We start from the raw sequence: 18,121 nt of genomic DNA on the forward strand, positions 1-18,121 counted from the left end.
CATTGCCGTTCTGCGCCAAAGGGTGAGATGAAATGTTACACCTAGGAGATTTACCAGTGGCGTCCCATGGCTATAAATTTTGCCGGTATTTAATGTGAGGCGTCGCAAAATGTGTCCTCATATTATGGCCGTTGTAACGAAACCTTACCGTGATTTATTATTGTCTTACGCCGACAGATTAACAACGCGCGACGTTTACTATAACCGCTCATCGATTTGTCTCAACTTTGAATGAAAGCCTCTGTTTCGATACGGCCAACTCAGCTTCTACTTGGCTCTTTCAATTTTGGCACCCACATAGTATAATAAATAAGACCTCCCATGGTCCTATGAGACAATTTATTGCACACGTAGGTGAGTGTTAGTAAAAAATTCGTTTTGAATAAAATGTTATTGAACATTTCTTATTATATAAAAAAAAAAAAAAATTAAAGAGACATATTTTAGGACAATCGAATTGAAACAATTTCACCAAGGATTTTCAAGACTTATTGAAATGGTTTCGTTTGTTTACTTTTATAGTTTTATTGGCTAACTTTTTCAGGCCTGAATAGTGTTGTATCTGCTGCTCGAAACGGGGCGAGATGTTTTCGCGGTGCAATAAATAAATAGTAGATGTTGTCCCATACATTTTTCACTGGTTCCAATTCGACCCAGTTCCAATTTAAACTTTCCAAAACGATTTAGCTAACTTCAGATTCGTTCTTCTGCTTCATTGGTCTTAAAAGTAACATCACATATTCTTTGAGGCGATATTCTCTTTTTGTTACTTTAAATTCTTCAATTTCAAAGTTTTTCTTTTATATTCGCATCATATAATGCTCATTTATTTACCTATGTACCTATATACATATGTATGTATATTCGACCATTTTTTTCCTGAGCTTAAACTTTTATAGAGATGTAATCGCAACTCAATACGTGTAATTTAGCTATTGTGTGAAAATCCACAATACAACTTGTTTGCAGTTTTGCTTTATTATGTGGCTTTTCACCTTTACGGCATTTCACAGTCGATTTATTTTAATATACATATGTACATATGTAGTAAAGGCGACATTTTCATTACACGCACCGCCCCTTTGATACGTTTATAACATATCCGTAAGTGTGAGTGTCATTTTTATAAGTGGAATTGCACTTTTCGGAAATTGTCGTAGTCCCTTTCTGAACTATCGTATATGTGCTATTTTATGACAGTAACCTTACAGAAACCTTAGATAACGATGTTGTGCCTCCATGAAGTAGCTGGAATAAATAGTCATGTCTAGACTCAAATTATAGGTTTTGTTATAACTTTTTCCAACACACATTTGATTCCTTTGAAGTTTCGTATTTTTATTCTGTCCAATAAAATCGAAGGGCCGTCGATGATCAATCACGTTAACGCTATTGCATTCATGTTGGGGGCGTGCGAAAGGGCTTTGTCAGCAATTAATTTCCCGAAATATTATAAATCTCATCCCATGTAAACATTAGTCATGCGTCGTTGCTTCTCTTTAAAAAATATGTCGGTATAAAAATTGGAGATTTTCGTTGTGAAAATATTACGTTGAGCGTAGAACGGAACCACCCTCACTATTTTTTGCGATAAATTTTGATATACGTTGGGCTTTATAACGACCATTTTATGTGTTTTTTTTTATTTTACAAGCTAAATGTAGAGCGAAATGCATTATTCTATTCATTTCGAAAAGAGGAAATTCTTTTTTAACTTCTCGTCACATTTATACATAGATAGGTACATACATACTTAAAATAAGTCAAGCACTCATTAGGGTTGAGTGCTAGACCATCATCATTAAGCAATATATGATGTATGTACATACATACATATATTAAATTATCATATTAATTAAAACATCACCACATTTCTTGAGTATGAATAAAAACGTGGATGGAGTATGGCAAACATATGAAGATGAAATGCTGCTAATTTTAAAGATAAAGTAGATTTTTAATTTGAAACTGTTGTATTATTAAAACGCCCTAAAGTTATTATGTATGAATGTATGTATATTTGTATGTGCATGACTAACAGGTGAAACAGTTTGTTGCTTATTTCCAAACTATTTTGGAAAACTTGAGCATGGTATTCAGGACAATTCATTAACAAACCACGAATGAATTCTGGCTGACCGGTGTGAAATTTCATTAGTTTTCAACTATCCGGCGATTCGTCAAACTAGCATTCCACTATTTCATACTCTCGGGCTTCAGGGAAACCATTTTTAATATATTTTATAATAATATTCTGAAATTAATTAAACGTTCTCCTTGTAGTATATGTATATATGTTCCCCTTGTTTAAACTTCAAACGAACTTGAAGGCCTTTATTGTTTTTTTTCCTTGAAAACTTTTACAATATAGTTTCATTTTTACACAAAAGACTTCGGAGTTTTTTTTATTTATTTTTTATAAAATTTGTATGTATTGCAAGTTGCTTAATTGATATTTCTGCGTGAAATATTATTTTTACCCTCAAATGAGGGCAATTATAGTCATTAATGTCACGCGTTCAAATTCATGCAGATTCCAGTGCTACGTGTGTTACACATAAATGTATGTACATACATATGTATATGTACCTATACTTATGTGATGTGTACATAAGTATGCACTGCATTCCATTGAACGTTATCATTTCTCATTTATGCTAAAAAGCTTTTAACCATTTGCCAAGTGAGTATCGAAGATGCAGCTTAAATAGAATTATATATGTACATATATGTTTATGTACAAATGTATGAATATTTATCATCGAATATGTATTGATATTGTATTTGAAATTAATTGAAATATTGAAGAAACTAGCACTAAAAAAAACCACTAAGTTACTGAATTTTTTTTTAATTTTTGCCCTGCTTCAGCAGGAAGTATACAACTTTTTCAGCATTTTTACTCTCTGGTTTTTCTTCAGGCAAAAGCGGGCGTCGCTTCGCCAACTTTTCCTCGCACTTTCTTTCCTTCTGGGTATCTGTTTTTGCTTTTAACATTCTGCCATTTCGAAAATATGACGCGAAGTCTGTAACAAGGTACGATGTAATCGTACAAACTAATCCCCATCTCCTCTTTACTATCTTCTTTTCGCGATAAAATTTATGCTTATTTATGTTACGCGGTACATTTTGAACTTGTTATTCAAATAATAAATTATAATTTATCGGTATTCCCATTATGTTTTCACAGTGTATAATAAATTCTTATCGATATTGATGATGGTTCTTAAGTATTTTATCACAACTTATTATTAAAGTTGGATATAAATTCTCCCTGTCTTGAGCTGACATTCCCTTTTGATCATTGCTTCCAATTGTTTCGAGACCTAGACTTTCTTCATCCGGTCTAAATATACCGAGCCTGGAATATATTATGTGTTTGTAACTCATTAACTTTCTCATCTTTTTTGGAGGCAAATATGTCAGAAAATGTTATTCTTCTCTTTTTCTCCATATTTAAGTGGTCTTAATACGGTTCTTTCAGATGAATATCTTAAATGTCTCAGATTTACCTCATATTTTTCTCGTATCCGTTCCCCCATACATTCTTGATATATTATTCAATAAGGCACATTTTTTTCGACAATGTTTATTTTTTGATAGTGAATTATCTGAATACATATATGTAGTATAAAACCATGTTAATAATCTAAATTCAATATATATTGTTTGTAGTGGTTGTTATCAAAGTCAATGATATGGCACGACTGGGTTTAGAAAGCTGCCGGCACCGACAAATAAAACGGGCAACGTTTAACCGCATTCACAAAAAGAACGAAAGAAAACCACGCCAGAAAGAAAGCAAACATACATGTACAATGTAAGAGTTTCCTTCTCGCCGTTGGTTGAGGCCGCACACAAAAAGGGCAAAGGAAATTGGTACGAACTAGAAGAAAAACAGCCCCGGGCGACGGTGGCAAATGAAACCCAGAAGTAACCCCTTTCCCGTCCATCCCGCAGCTGTCTATCTGGTAGATCTATCCACGGATAAGTTAAATTACTACCGAAACAGCGTCGCACTCCCGGCTTGACGAAGGCTTATCGGAAAAACTGCCCTCTCGCATTGTCACGATTCTGGTTTATAGGTCGGACCTTTTTCTACGTATTTCGAATTGAATAAATGATGTGAATTTTTTCCCCTGGAAAACAATTTATTTTTAGATCATTTGATACGCTTTGTATTTGATTTCCGTATATAATATATGTATGATTCAACATAACATCAAAGTTTCAGATTTTAATTTGGCATTGTACATTCGTGGCGCACGCTCTGTAGAAAAATTCATAAAAGAAAAATTCGAATGTTTTTTATATGCATCGCACGCGCGTTTCGTAGTGCTCAGTTTTCTTCCTCTGAAAGCCAATTTCGCCAAACCTATTTTGCATTCCTGTCGGTTTGCAATGTTTATCCATTTCACTATCGAGAGACGATGTCGATCCGACGAAAAAGAAACTAAGCGATACACGTCCCGCTTTAACACTTTTTAAATTTTTTATTCCATCTTTCGCATCATTTTAAAATTGTCATAATCGAATCTCGAGAGTAATCAATTGCAAATTTACGTAAACATATCAATTTTAATGGAAAGTAACACTCCGAAGCGTTCATAATTGATGTTCAAAAGCATTAGTGTAAATTGCGATCGTTAATTGCACGTGTCGACAGCGATGACCAACCGCAAGGGTTCTTCGCATATAATTTGCATACGTGAACAGTATTACATATATTCTGACGGAAATATATTTGAACGAGCTCTTTGTGCTCCATTTATTTCGGTCTATTTACAAAAACTCAAATCGAACAATTTGCCAACGGATATCTAAAGTTTGGCTTCGTTAAATCGCGTGCGTTGAGCCACCGCCGCAAGCTCGCAATTTGAAATCTAATGATTCATATGATTCCCGTGTGTATGATCCTATCCCGAATTCAAATGATAAAACAAAATGTTGCAGAGCTCTCATTAATATGATATCGTTGTATTGCAAAAAAGTGGTCACGGTGCGCACCGAACTGCTCAACCGTGCAGTGACGCAAACGTTTTCAAAAATATTCGAGTTTTTCCACGTTCGACTGAACCCCTGAGTGACGCATGGCGTCAGCTTCCACAGTCAAGCCAATTTTAATTTTCCGTTTTCATTTTCATTTAAACAATTATTTTTCAGTGAAAAAATTTATTTTTGGCTATACATAGTATATGAATTACTTTTATGGTTTCGTTTTATTTTATTTTTCTGATATGATCGATTTGACATGAGTTCGATTTCAATAGCTTTCATAGTACGGAATTATGTATACATTTTCAGTGTGATACATTTCTGATCTACCTTGCTTTCTTCTACATTTTTTTTGGATATATCCTCTTAATTCGTATTTAATTTTAATTAATCAAAAAACAAAGCTTTCATTTTAATTACAATTTATTTGTACATCCTCGATAATATAGTATGAGTCTACATATATAGTAATCATACAATATTTCTCACCCATTTGTTACGATTGCGTCTTTTTTCGATATGCATTAATTTGCAGTCAAAGATATGCATCCCTACTTAAGTTCAATTTAATTAATAGTATTACGGTATATATCAACTAGTCTCCAATTTTATTGAAGTAAATTCAATAATTTCTTTATAAAAATGATTATATGAAAGAATACTAGGAATTTAAATTACATTATAAATAAAATGGTTAAATTGAACTTATTTTGATGTGTCGTGGTCAAAACGGATTGCTTCCTTCATCTCGTACTTTTTACTCTCATTTTTTTATTTAATTGATTTATTTTCTGTTTGAAATTCATAGACATATACTACGAATATACTTACTTTTTATTTATAGCCATTTCATTGCCAATAATTCAATAAATTGGGTTACATGTCATTTTTACTTACCTCTTATTTACTGATTTTGTAATTCCTTAAATTTTTTTATATTTGGAAATTTAGTCATCATTTTTATTACTAACCGTTTTATACGTTGGCTAAAAAAGTTTATCTTATTAAAATCGTTCAAGTCGAAGTCGGAGTCGGTAAAGTCACTCCACAGCCCTGGTTCTTAGTGAAAGATGTAAAAAAAACAAAATGTACGTAAATATGTACATATGTAGCTTTCATTAATTTAATTTTTTTCTTATATGTATTTTATTTTGACTAAATGTTTTTAAAATTATGACCAAACAAATTTTTCTACACAAATATAATATTTTAATAAAATATTTTTAGACATTGTAATTGTTGTTTTTAAATTTGTCTTCAAAACACCTTTAAATATAAACGAATACTTATGAGTGTCACAAAAATATTTTTTTATGTATGTAAGAATAACAAACATCAATATATATGTATTTTTACATTTTCACAACAAAGGGAAACCGAATAAAAGAATTTTTCGAAGACGACAAATAAAATAAGGTTATCGCTTTATGCTTAACTCTTTTAGCTTATATACATATAATTCATACATGTGTACATATTTATACCTACGTACATTTTGTTTAAACGTAAATATATCAAACCTAGAACTTTTAAATCGAAATGACTTACTCTCTTTGAAAGCTCTCTAAATCTATTAAGTACGGGACGAAAGCTGAAAAGTTTTCCTGTTCCGGGAGATAATTTAAAAATATATTTTTTTGTACTTTGTACTGCAATAAAACAACAATAAAAACGCAATTTAATTATTGTATGAAATCTCAGCTATGGCTTCACTTGAAAACTTTTCCAAATACTTGGCTCTGTTCTCTGTTTATCTTAGCCTCGTAATAAGCGTATTTACGTCACCGCTTTGCTTCGAGTGTACTCTCGAATGCACTAGAATCGTACGATTGCATCCCATCACTGCATCTCAAAGAATGCTAACGATCGCAATAGGGGGCGGGAGAAGAAAATGCAAACGCTCTTCTTGCAGACTCCTTGAGGAGCTGCCACGTCCGTGGGCGCTTTTATTGGTCCTTGGGGCAATTTATAGGGGTCGTAATCCATCCCATAATGGTAAATTGTTCTGCTTGTTTGCATATGTGTGCTCGGAATGTCCCGGCGGATTGTGTGGTCACCCCCTAATGGACCGAATGTTGCGGTCAACGGAAATGTGACTCAATTAACTATGGATATTTTGTTTTAATGACTCGTTATCACTCGTCCATATAAATATATGTATTTTATATTATCCATCCATACTTATCTGATATTGTGGAAATTTATAAACTAATCTTTAGTTGGTGATTGCGGTCTAGTTTTGAATTTTAAATCTTTGGATTCATTTTTATAACAAATTTTGAATTTAACGTTTCCGATAAATCGCTCCGTTGAAATATGGATGGGTCCCCGTATGATTTAATTTCGCCCCGGTCCACATTATCATCTTATTGGATATCGAAAGAGCGGACATGAATAATGATACCGCCAACCGGAGCAACCCTATATTGGAGCTCTGAAACTCATCCCCTCTTTTGGCCTAGTTTCTCCACAGCGCCGACCCTCCCTAGAGATTATCTTTTTTTTTTCAACAGTTTAATATCGCCCTCCATCGACTTCCACCTACTTTCAAACGCGTTACGAGATACTACCGCTCGCTTAACCTCTGAACCAGTATTTTCCATTTTTATACACTTATATTTTAGTTCTAAGTGATATCACTCGTACAAGATGTCACCATATTCATAGTATGTATCGAGAGAGAATACGCCCGTTACATAAAATGGATATGTTTTTCTATGTTCTTAAATATTTGCTAGACAGTTTGTAGAGGTCTTAATGTTGTGTCGTTTGCAGTTAACGCAAACTCTTCAGCCGTTATGGGACCCAATTTTTGCTTGGCAAGGGCAGGGGTTAAATCCACCCCGAGTCAATATTAATGTCGTGAATGGGACGTTTGTTTAACTTTACGAGCACCACCTGTCGTTTTGGAACCTGACGTTAATCTTCTCTTTGCCGGTCGGGGTTATACAGTGATAACCTCGACTAACTCACTAATTTAATTTATTTTTTCACCGTAAAAATTTTCATTTTGCATTTTAGCGTTTTAGGGCATTAAAAATGTTCAATTTTAGCATCTATTTTTATGAAGAGTGTAATTTTAAATAATAAAAAATTTCGATGAATTTTAATATAATTTATATATGTATGTATGTACATACATATTTACAATTTAAAGACAACACAACAATTAAAAAATAATAGAAAAATTCAAAAATGTTTTGGAATTAAAATTACAATTAAAAAAACATGAATATAAAAATACAAAGTAATTAAAATGTATTAAAACTCAACATGGAGCATATTTCTACAGATTCTTTTTTGAGATTCGTGCGACGATCGGTAACTTTAATGAAATTGGATTTGTCTGTTGTTTTTTTCTGGTTCGAATTAATGATACCTGTGATCGCAGCTTGAAGGGTACTACTAGTACTTGAAGAAGGTTTGAAAGCTGCCTTCTGCTGATTTGTGGCTAAATGTTTTTCCACATAGTTTTTTTCCAGGCTACTCTACAATTACAATGCCGGTATATTAGAATATTAGCATCGTTTATATATAATCCCTGTGCTTTGTACATATATATGTCCTCGGTCTATCTCGAATAGTTACATAAGGACGGCCCATGATGTTTTGAGGCTAAAAAAGATTATTTTGATAGATTTCAAACACAACAATATAATATTTTATTTTTAGTCAATTTTCTTTTTAAAAAGTAGACAGAATATTTGCATTTTTTTGCAAAAATTGACCGCTCACCATACATATAAATGTTATTTACACAGAACAACAAAACTTTGACAACGATCAAAACTTTCCGGATCTTCGAAAGCAAACAAACATGTGGTGTTGCTAACGGAATGATACATTAATTTTTACATTTTTTTGTTATTTTAGCATCTATTCGCATATTTTACGAATTTAGCATCTTTTAGCATCTATTCGGAATTTTAGCATCAATTAAGCATTAATAGCAAAATTTCCAAAATATGTGTCTCTAATTATTACATACAAGTAATAATAAAAAATTGTATACATACATATGTATATAAAAACTCATTTTCTGATAAAATACATACATACACATGTACTTACAATGTAAAAGCGGATTATAGCGTGTTTCAAATTTGTTATTTATTAGTTATCATGGTTTCATACATGTTTTTATTTTTACTAACATTCAGACTTAATGAACTTTTCCTTTATATGTATTAGTCTTTTAAATTGAAGTTTCATTTTTTTTATCTTCTTTGTGCGTTATTTACGTCTAATATCCGTACCTGTCCGTAACTCATTAAATATTTATTAAAACAAAAAGAAACTACTGTCCCCGCTGAAAGGGATAAGCCCTTATATTGTTTCGCTCTATTTGATCTCGAGCTTTTGCTCTTTGAAGCTTTCTCTCCTAAGCTTTTTTGATTCAAATTTATTCTTGTGGACCAACTTTTTTGTTGCCTTCGTTTTTGTTATTGCAAAGCTTATTCATCTACTTTTCAACGTACTGTAGATTAAATTCGAGCTTTGTTTTTGGTATCTTAATTTAGCGTGTTCTGATAATTGTCGCCGAATAAATTTTACAAAGATATAATTTTAACGTGCCGCATAGTTTAGGTTTTTCATCGATTAAATTAAGAGTCCGACACAGTGAGCTTTCAGAGACCGCAGTTGTAAGTTAATGATCCGCAAAAGGTTAACTCGCTTTGACTAAATTTACTCAGTCGTTACCCCAAAACTGCCATTCCGAAGTTAACCCACAAGCTGCTGCCCACCACGCACTCACTCTTATCACAACTTATTTTTTACTTTATTTTCGTCATTCCGTTGTAGTTTTTTTTTTTTGTTGGTATGATAACTTTGAATTGTCGTTCTTTGAAGTGTTCCATATTAATCATTTTTATGTTTAAACTTTGAATTAATTTTCTTCTGTTGAAATAGACTTGGGAATTCAACGCACGTATGTACGTTATGCTGTTTTACAGCTTCAAACGCTTCGGCTCAGATTTCTTGGCTCAGAATCGCCTCTTGTTTTTCAGTCTGCGTATGCGGAAAATCCTCTGAAAACCCTTTATCGCCTTTTGCACATACATAGATGCGTCTCGCTATACAGGAATTAAGTGGAGTGTGACGCATAAATCTGACGCTGGCAACATACGAACTACTTTATCACCGTGGCCAAAGATCGATATTTGGTAGCGAGCATGCACTTTCGAGATATTTTGTACTAGTTCAAGACCTGAAATTTGTATTCTCGACACATTCATTTCGATTTATACATATAAATGTCGATGATGAAAATGTGTGCACCATAGTATGTACGAAACGAGATACGGTCGTGCAAATTGCCGTAGTATTATCGCGGGAACGCGCGAGAGAAAATTGCGCGCACACGTACTGAAAAATGAAATGTGAAGATAACGATTATGATTATTATTATGACGATGATGATAATGATGACGACGTGTTGACGTCGGTGGTGGGTCGAGAACTAAGCACCTACAAGACACTAACTCGGACCGGTACACGTGTTCGACGACATAAATACACCGCTATAAACACCTTGAGATAGTCATAATTACAAGAACACCTCGTATACATTGAGCAGCTGATATTGTTTTCATTAAATAATTGACTACCTGAAAACACGATATTGCATGAAATAATGTGCGCGTTTCATCTAAAATGAACGTCAATTAATTGTGTAACTTTCATGGCGCGCTTTTGGTAATTAAGTATAATACATTATGTATTCTTCTTCTTCTTCTTCTTTTTCTAATGACGTAGGCGACTACCATGGGCAGACATCATTTATGGCCCGTGCGAATTCTTCCCTATCATGGGTCAGTCGAAATTAATTAAATGTATATATATATATATATATATATATATATATATATATATATATATATATATACACACACACACACACACACACGCACGCACGCGCACACACACACACACACACACACACACACTATACTGGTGAAATTATAAATTTACCCAAATTTCAGTACGTCGTATCGTTTTCGGTATTTATTTTCAGTATTTGCAAAATCCGTTCCATTGTTCGCAGTTTTCTCAGAACTCACAAGTCGTAAAATCAAGTTCTCGAACAAATTAAGTCATATGTGAATCATGTACACACAGAATTTATCAATAACACATACTTACGTATTTGGATATTTTCAATTTATCGACTGAAAATTATTTTGAATTTTTACGCTAATACTCGAAATTCAGGTTTTAAGTCATTACCCGCCCGGGTCGAGTCGAGTCCAGAAACCCTAATATATATGTACATTTATTGTTCGTATGTTTTTAGTTGAATTCTTCATTTAACGAAAATAGCAATCCAATGTATGTGTGTTTATTTCGGTACTCACATTCATCTTTGTCGATGGAAATATAAGTATTGCAACTTTTCAAATAAATATATTCTCATCAGGAAAATCTATTCATTATTTTTTTCTTTTGCAAATGTGTAATTCAAATTATGTTTACTAAGTCATGCTTATGTAAATACTTTATCGATTTATAAAATAGTCTATAAGAGATGGAAGAAATGAAGAGATCGAACGTTTTATATACAGTGTTGAGTGTCGTAAAAAATATTTTTGTAGTATGTATCTTTAATTTTTGGAATAAGTCCAATATCTTACATATACATACATACATTCATATGTACATATGTATATCCAATATCAATTCCTGAATAATAAATAAGCTCTTGTCATAAACTCAAATGTTTTACATTTGAGCATTAAATACCTATATTTCAGCATATTTATACCTAAATGTTTCACATCATACCATTAAATATTGATTTATTGCAATCAAACTTGAATAATTATTTTATATCTACATATTATATAGTAATCATATTAAAAATTTTCTTAATGTATAAAAAACTACAAAATTAAAATTTACACCGTGCCACAAATATAAGCTGAAATTTTAAAAGTTGTTTATGGAAATTGTTGTTTTCATAAAGATAATCTTATTCGTTTGATAATATGGCATTTTTCTGTTTTCGCCATTTTCTTTTGAGAGATCTCCTATTTCAGATGTTCCACTCCAACGCCGCCTCGTAATATCTCAAGAAAAGGTCACAAGGCTCGATACTGAGATAGTGTAGCAAATTTAAACGGAAACCCTCGAAATCCCTCGTCTCAAAGAATGGTCCATTGCAACGATGCAACATCACCATTGTTCCCAGCGAGCTTAGTCTCTACAGGTTTTCGTTTAACCGAGAAAATACCCAACCCGGTTTCAAATACGTTCAACTCCAAATCATAAATCATACATGTTTATGTATTTTAAAAACAAGTAGAAGCGCAAAGTTCGCGTAGTAAAAATTTATTGTCATAATTTTTCATTCAATGCTGCACATGCAAAATATTCTGTCATTTGTATTTTCCGATGCAGCTGTTGTATTTATGAGTCTTTTGAACTGAATCAACCGTGAAAATAGTGTTATTAGTACACGAAGATCGTGGGCGATTCTACGAATATCAAACTTTGTATTAGTGTTTATAAATACACTTCGTTTTTCATGTTTTTCAATAAACTTCCATTTTTAGACTGGACTTTTATTCTGCGGCTTAAGATTATATTTTGCAACAGAAGGAAAATTTGATATTGAAAATCTTATACCGTACTCATCTCGTCCAGATTGAAAATTTGAGTCTGAATTTTTTATATGAAAATTCATGCACAATTTGTCATACAGGCAGCGCCAAAAATATTGCAATTTTCTTTTTTTTATGATACAAGTCGCCATAAATTCCAGTTTTACTATCTCGCTGCGAATGTATGCGTGTGTTCTCTTTTTTTGTCGTAAACGTATCATCACTCCAATTTACGAGCGTAAACACTGGGGCGTTTTATAGCCAACGTTTAAATGCTTTTGACGATTAACCCATTCGACTCGATACTGTTATCTTCAAACTAATACGTTCCGTTCGATCTCCATATAGTAGAAAGGATCACTGGTATAAAAACATCTTCTACAATCAAAATAATTATTTCTGTCGTAACAGTGAAGTCCCCCACAGTTATCCGCACTCTTTTCTTCGACCATTAACTTTTATTACACTAATTCAGTAATGATTGATGGACCAATTAAATATAGTGTAACAATTTCCTATGAATCGTACGTTTTAAGACTATTTTCCATTAAGAGCTTTGGAAGCTTTGTTGTTCAATTCCATTTTACAATATCCTCTCACGTAAAATAATAATAGCATGGAATTATAAAAACGAAAATGAGAAATTCCCCGAATTAATTCACACCCAGGGCACCCGAGAGCTTTTGCAAAACGATGTAAGAACCGACTTAACTTGAAAATTCTTATTAAATTTAATTCGCACTTTTCTCTCTTCTCCTGCCGCTCCTTTTATTGGTGAATTTTTTTGTTTGTTGTTTCTTGTTGCCATCCTCTCGACTTTTCGTGAACTCAATTGTGTAAATTTTTTATATATGTACATACTTTGATGTATCTATTTTTGGACAGACGTTCATTTATGGGTAGCTACATTATTTTCTCAATCAACATTACGTTCATGATATATTTTCAAATATATGTTTTCATTAAAATAATAATGACTATCCGGTACAAATATTGCGCATATGTTTCGGAGGCTTTGGCCCTCTCGACAAAATTAATTCGATATTTTTCGAGTGTTAACAAGTTTATTATATTGCTTCTACTTCAAGATGATATATTAACGGTTTCCCGAATTTTCTTTTTTTCTTGCATTCACTTCCTACGGTTTTTCCGATATATCACTTTTTTTCTCATTTTTAATTTATGTAAGCCAGAGGCGTTGGCGAATATTTTTGATAAACGATCCCATCTAACTTATTATATAAAGAGAGTGTGACTAACATCGAAATTTTGTACACACGTCCTATGTATATTGATTTAAATTATTTTAATATTTTTTTACAGCCCGAGAGACTGAATGTGTTCAAAAATGACAAGGACAGCTGGGACTACACACGTGAGTTTTTATCACATATTTTATTTGTAATTATGATGTAGGCATCGTCCTGACGACGAGAACGTCTTCGTTGTTTGGAACGTTCAATATCGTTTTGTATTTTATGTGTTAAAAAGAAATACACGCAACACAAAGCATGGTCTATTGATTTTTTTCGAAAAGAATCAACTATTTTTGTATTGTGGCATGCAGCTTATTGTTATCATATTTATACATAATCAAGTTACTTGTATGAATTCAGATGTATTATATAATCAGTATGACCCCCAACAATGCACCCTCAAAGAAAACACGATCAAGGCTAACATACACCATTCAATGTCATTTAAAAATTATATACTTGTTAATCAACTAATAACATGAGAAATTAAACAAACATTTAACATTACCATTAACGTATTTTTTTTAATTACGCAAGTATACATACATATATAATATTAGAATGCCTTTTACTTCATAGGAGAAATTTTATTTTATTGTTAAAGCAATTAACAATTCATAAATTTTCTTTTTGTATATTTTTAAACGAAAAAAAAAAACATTTATTGACCTTAAACTGGGTATATTATACATTTTTTTCGAAAACTTTAAATTACACATTATTTCTAATATACAAAAATAATAAAAAAAAATGACCCGATATATGTTGGTATATCTATATATTAACAAAATCAATTGGAATAGTATTTCTCTTACTGGATGTAGGCTTAATATGCTTGTGTATATTATACATTTATGTTTTTGGCGTTTTAATTGGCACTGGAGAAGAATTTTACGAGTTTCATCTAAAACATACATATTTCATTTTTCTTTTGATCTTTGCTTCTGTTTCCTAACTAAAAATGTATTTTTTAAACAAGAAAATCGTCGAATGTCTCATGAAAAATTTACAAAAAAATCTCATTAATTAAAGCTATCGCTCAATAGCGAGGATGACCTTGAATAAGATAAACGAATTTTTAATTTAAAAAAAATATGTTAATTGAATTTTTTATCCACTTTATTAATATACTGTTTTTAATTTGTTCTCAATTTATTATATCACTATCAGGCATAATATTAGATTCGTTTTAATTTGCGATCATGCAAAAAGTCCGCGAAATCATGCACATACTTATGTACATACAGATGTATGTAGCTGTCGTAATTATAAATGCACCGCGAGTTTAATTACAGCGAATTCACACTTTTGCAAATGCAAAAAACTAAGTGATTGCCATTCGGCAATGTGCAGGCCCGAATGTAAGCCTTGTACGTAATGCAATTATTTATTAATGGACCGTTTGCGCCCTGTATCAGGTGTGTCCGTGTGTCCCACGGGTGCTGCATCCGACACAAATGTGCATAACTCGGTGCATTTGATGCGCTCGTTCCCGACAAATATGCCATGCCCGTTTCACCCACGCCTGTCACACCACTCTGACGCTTTAATCCGTTAAAACAATGCATATCTTGGGAATTCAACTTTGTCCCGTATTTACTGTCCATGAATACTAACGATTTAACGCTGCACATTCCGTTACTAAGTTGCGTACAATGTAAAGGTTGATTCAACCGTTCGGCAGGATTTTATTGATAAACATCGGAAAATTGATATCAAGAGTAATGAAATGTAAAAATTACATCTGTTTCTGGAAATTGAACTTTGGGGGCCATAAAACGTTTGTTTATTGATTTTTTATTAAATGCGGCGCCGTCTCGTTGAAAGCAGAACTGATTTACATGTATTTCAATCAATTTAGACCATAATTACCGGTTTATTAGCAGATTTCATCTTGGATGATTGTCAATAAATTGTTTAAATATTTATATATTTCCATACTTTTATATATTTTATTACACCCATTTAATTGTACATCATTATTGTACCAAGAATTCCATATATTTTACAATTACAATTATATTTTTATACAATACCATAGAGACATCTATGGACAATAGAGTTTCCAATTATTCGACTTCATCAAGTATTCGAACATCGAATAGTAAAATTCGAAATATTCGAAAATTGAATAGTAAAATTCGGAATATTCGAATAGTTTTAAACAATAGAAAACAGTGTGAAATAATAATTCAAAATAATTTAAAATGATTGGGGTCCACATACATTAAAATAAGTAAATTTATCGTCATACATATACTTATCTTATCGTCATACATAATTTTAATTTTAAAAATACGTATTTTAAAAATAATACTGCGATAAATGTTTCAAAATTTAATTTCGCCCTTAATTTTGTTTTCATTATTCCAGCTGTGGAGAACACTTTTTCAGTAGCAGTTGACGTTGGCTTAATTGTTAATAAAGTTTTTAGAAGGATATCAAAAGCTTCGGTTCTTTTATTAAAGTTATCCAAGTACTTTTTTCAACCTTTTGGAATTTGAAAAACGTACTTTTATAACGTGCACGCGCGTTCAATCAATTTATTTAATTTGAGAAAAAATACCCGGATCGATAGCGTGTCACTACGAACTCCGAAAAGTAGCTGACGTTCAAAACAACATAAATGAAACGAAATATTTCTGCTTATCCATAAAAATTGCGTTCCCGTTCCCGCTTCGGACCGTATTTTCGTTTCTGTTTCAAATAAACGCTGCAATAAGTTCTCATTCGTAAAATACATAAGTTCGATTTCTAAAGCGAAGAATTCCAATGTCAAGTTCCACGAATCCATTGCACTGAGGCGATAAAATGAATCTGAGTCGACGACTAATACGTCTTTCACACAATACTCTGTTGCGTTATACATTTAGAGTTAAAAATAAAATTGTATTATGTTAAAAAAATTCTATATTTGTAAAATATTTTCTTCAAATTTCATTAAATAATTTCACGAATATTTTTTTTATAATTGCTGAAATATTCGAAGAACGAATATTTAAAAATAGGCCGAATATATTCGAATATCGAATATTCGGATTGGAAACTCTAATGGATAAATTCAATATACAGCTTTTTTTTTCTAAAAATAAATACATTTTTACATATTTTAGTGAAATCGTGGGTAAATTTCATAATAATCAACGAATCCCAGATGCTATAAACTCAAATTTGCCAGAAACTGAGATAGGGTGTCAATTTTGGTGGAACGGTTTTAACAATGAAATCAGATAAATTGGCAAATTCTGATACCAAACAAACGATCTGGAGTCACACACCGTCGGTATACTGGCAGAAATTTATTAGTTAAAATTCCTTGTTTGAAGCTTTCTATTTCGTGACCTAAATCATTATTCATTTTTTGTTATCAAATTCAATAACAAATTCAAAACATCAAATTTTTAACTTAACGTTCTCTGCCAGTATACCGACGATATATCCAAGGTCTGGCCAGCAACATCGGGCCAGGGATTGATCCCACAGTTGAAATCATTATACGCCAACCACTGAGCTATATTGCAGGTTAAATTAAATTTCCAGATACAATAACGATTGCCGATGTTCACTAATTAAATAAGTGTTTTATTTAACAACGAACGAACCGAATTGTTGGATCAGCCGTTACATATTATAAATAGAAACTATGCACTTGTAAACATTTCCAATGTCGCCACACTTGTAACGCTTAATCATTGTTTTTTATCGGTCTGTAAAATTAATTTTATTTATTAATTATTCGCTAATTGAAAAGCCTTGTTTTACGTTCACGCTTCTGAGGTGCATGAGCTTTTTTACTGTGCTAAAAAAATTGAACGCTGAGGGTTAAAACGCGAAAAGTTCATCCATTCGACATAATAAATCATCGTTTCGCTGAATCATCGCAATTCTAATGTATCCCACGAGTATTTACAGCGGCACGTTGCTGCCGAAAAGTTCTAGGACTGGATTTAATTTTCGATACGCAATCAAAGTTTACCGCGCTTCGGATGAAATCGTTCATGCGTATCTACGTTTTTGAACGCCTATCTTCGAATAGGAATCTCCAAAACCAATAACCGCTATCGATTTGTGGTTTTCACTTCTATTGTAATAACTTTGTCCCAATCAAAACTTTGTGTTTCGAACGTGTTCGACTAGGGTCATCCATTGTGGTTCCTCGGATAAACTTTCGATTTCTCTTTGGAACCAAGTTTAATTCAAAATTCTCCTTGAATTTTCTTTTAAATCATTTTTTTACATAATGCATTCTATTTTAAACATAATACATCA

The 18,121-nt window shown here is 32.3% G+C and overlaps 1 protein-coding gene across 2 annotated transcripts in view; it reads left to right on the top strand.

Moving 5' to 3' along the window:
• Positions 1–18,121, top strand: part of LOC143909398 (heterogeneous nuclear ribonucleoprotein L-like) — a 167,511-nt gene that overhangs the window by 132,713 nt on the left and 16,677 nt on the right. For both annotated transcript variants that reach the window (XM_077427361.1, XM_077427363.1), the window contains exon 5: positions 13,920–13,971. In XM_077427361.1, coding sequence (XP_077283487.1) covers positions 13,920–13,971 — 52 coding nt within the window. The remainder of the gene's footprint in view (positions 1–13,919; positions 13,972–18,121) is intronic.

The sequence above is a fragment of the Arctopsyche grandis genome, chromosome 3 (assembly GCF_051622035.1).
Source record: "Arctopsyche grandis isolate Sample6627 chromosome 3, ASM5162203v2, whole genome shotgun sequence".
Lineage (NCBI taxonomy): Eukaryota > Metazoa > Arthropoda > Insecta > Trichoptera > Hydropsychidae > Arctopsyche > Arctopsyche grandis.